We start from the raw sequence: 2347 nt of genomic DNA, 5'->3' as shown, positions 1-2347 counted from the left end.
ACCAAGGAGTGGAATTTTTTTTTTTTTTTTTTGGTTTTTTTGAGACAGGGTCTCCCTGTAGCCCCAGCTGTCCAGGAACTCACTATGTAGACCAGGCTGGCCTTGAACTCAGAGACCTGCCTGCCTCTCCCAAGCGCTGGGACTACAGGTGTGGACCACCACGCCCGGCTGAAAGTATGACTTTTAATTAGACTTGTCCCTGTTTATAGCCAATAGGTACAGCTAGTCTGATAGGAATTATAATTGGAAATAATGAGAGCAGCCTCGAGTCATCCACTTTTATGTTTCATTGAGACTTACCCTTTGAAAGGGCTAATTCCCTTATGTGAAAGGGAATGTGAAAATTTGGGAAACCCCTCATTTTCACATATGAAAAATACTGTGTACATTTAAGAAATGTTATAACAGACCAGACGGCACAACTTAAAAATCAGTCTATTCAGAAAGATGTAAAAGCATACATTTTATTCATTCATTTCATCGGCTGAGAACTGCTCTATTGTACAAACACATTTTTGTACAAAAAAAAATCACAAAATGTTACAAAATAAAAAAGTACAAACTGCTTTACTAAATAAATATGACTAAAGGTAGTTAAAGTGGCAACAGATTTTTAGGATGGAAATACTGTTTGACCCAGCAAACCATACAAGCTGTTTACATTTTTACATAATACAGGGTAATTCTATTTTACCTTTTGAAAGAATTTGAAAAGAACAAACTATTCAGACAGTACCCCCTGCTAGAAAATAACTATCAAAGTGTTGGGTCCAGGAATTTACGCTGTTGCTTTTTAAGTCTGAGTTGAATCCAAGCTGTACAAGGCAGGAGGTTGGACTTGTCACAAGATTTCTCACCATGTTAAATTTCTTCATAAGAGATAGACAAACTAGAACAAGAGCACCGGACACTCTGCTCAGCCTCAGCCAGAGCAAAGTCGTCATCCTGCCATCAGCAAACAGCATTCTTGTAGTCAAGAGATGTGGTACTGTCCTTAAAAAAACACAAAAATCACTCCACAGTTCTCCCTCCCTGAATATTTCTCTCCGAAGACTGACCATTTCTAGAAAAATCACATTTCCCCGAACAACAAATCCGCTGGTGGCATTAAAATGGAATGGGCCAATCATCTGGAAACATGAATGTGTCAACATCCGATCGGAATAGTAACTGTTAAACGTATTTCGACAAAATAACTACTGAATCACAAACTGTTCAACATAAATTTCATATAAAGTACATCTCAGGATTTATGCTTAAAAGCCGTTTCTTAAAATGGAACACATCATAGCTCAAAGTACACCAAGTTTTAAAAATGTGCAAAAATACATTCTGATAGAAAATAGACTACCGGGAATGAACAAATTCATACCGTGAGACATCAGCTTGCAAATTAAGTAGTGCTCACTTTATACAGCAAATGACACGTAGCAGTAGGCTCACCCAAAGCTGTCAGGAAACTTCACCAGGTGCCCGGCTTTGAGAACATTCAGAATCTGATTAAGGCATCCCACCTGGAGTAAGTATGCCACAACTTTCAAAGCGCAATTACCCTGATTAGAGTTCTGGAATCCTCCCCCCACCCCGACGCGACTCTGGCCACTTCCCGGGCTTGCAAGCATCTCAGGAGCATGCATTCTGTTCTATGTACATTTTGGATAGGGAGATGGCCATTGATTTGGCGAGCTCCTCATCCCGCTTCCTCTGCACCTGCGTCTGCTTGCACCAGCTGTCATACTCCGGGTTGGGGTACGAGTGGTCAAACAGCGCATCATAGTGTCCATTGCTGAGCCAACTGAGCCAAATACTGGGCCTCCGCGAATCCTCGGGGCCCAGGTAGTGAACCATGGTGGCCACGGTGGGGCTCTCCAGCCGCCCTCCGGTAGTTAAGTGGATATTCACATTCAGCATCTGCCCCATGGCCAGCAACTCCGGATACCCGGCCCACGCGCCGTCCTGGGCCGCCGCGATGATAAACTCGCCTACGTCGCCCTCGATGAGCGGGCTGAAGTGGTCCAGGTGGTCGGCGATGTGGTGCACCGTGCGCTCCCGCAGCTCGCGGTGCAGGCTCTGGTCGCCATACACGGCCTTGCTTACGGCGCGGTACAGGCAGTTGCCGTCGGGGATAATGTGAAAGCGGTACTTGCCCCGCTGCCGCAGGTACTTGTCCTGCCGCTCCACCTCCGCCAGGTACAGCGCGAGCTTCTCGTCCCGGGGGTCAGTCCGGGCCGCGCCCTCGGTGCCGGCGTCCCGGGCGGCTGCGGGCTGCGCGGGGGCCTCAGAGTCCAGCCCGGGGACAGCCTCGGGGTCGCCGCGCTCCTCGCCCCACGCGGGCTCCGGGCTCCCG

At 47.4% G+C, this 2347-nt stretch overlaps 1 protein-coding gene across 1 annotated transcript in view; it reads right to left on the bottom strand.

The window, feature by feature from the left end:
• Nucleotides 1–444: 444 nt before the first annotated feature.
• Otud1 (OTU deubiquitinase 1) overlaps nt 445–2347 on the bottom strand; it is a 3190-nt gene continuing 1287 nt past the window's right edge. The window contains exon 2 of the mRNA XM_008831771.2: nt 445–2341. Within this exon, the coding sequence (XP_008829993.1) occupies nt 1624–2341 (718 nt within the window). The 3' untranslated portion in view covers nt 445–1623. The remainder of the gene's footprint in view (nt 2342–2347) is intronic.

This window comes from Nannospalax galili, unplaced genomic scaffold (assembly GCF_000622305.1).
Source record: "Nannospalax galili isolate Female #2095 unplaced genomic scaffold, S.galili_v1.0 scaffold14, whole genome shotgun sequence".
Classification (NCBI taxonomy): Eukaryota; Metazoa; Chordata; class Mammalia; order Rodentia; family Spalacidae; genus Nannospalax; species Nannospalax galili.
This window is presented reverse-complemented; position numbering and strand designations above follow the sequence as displayed.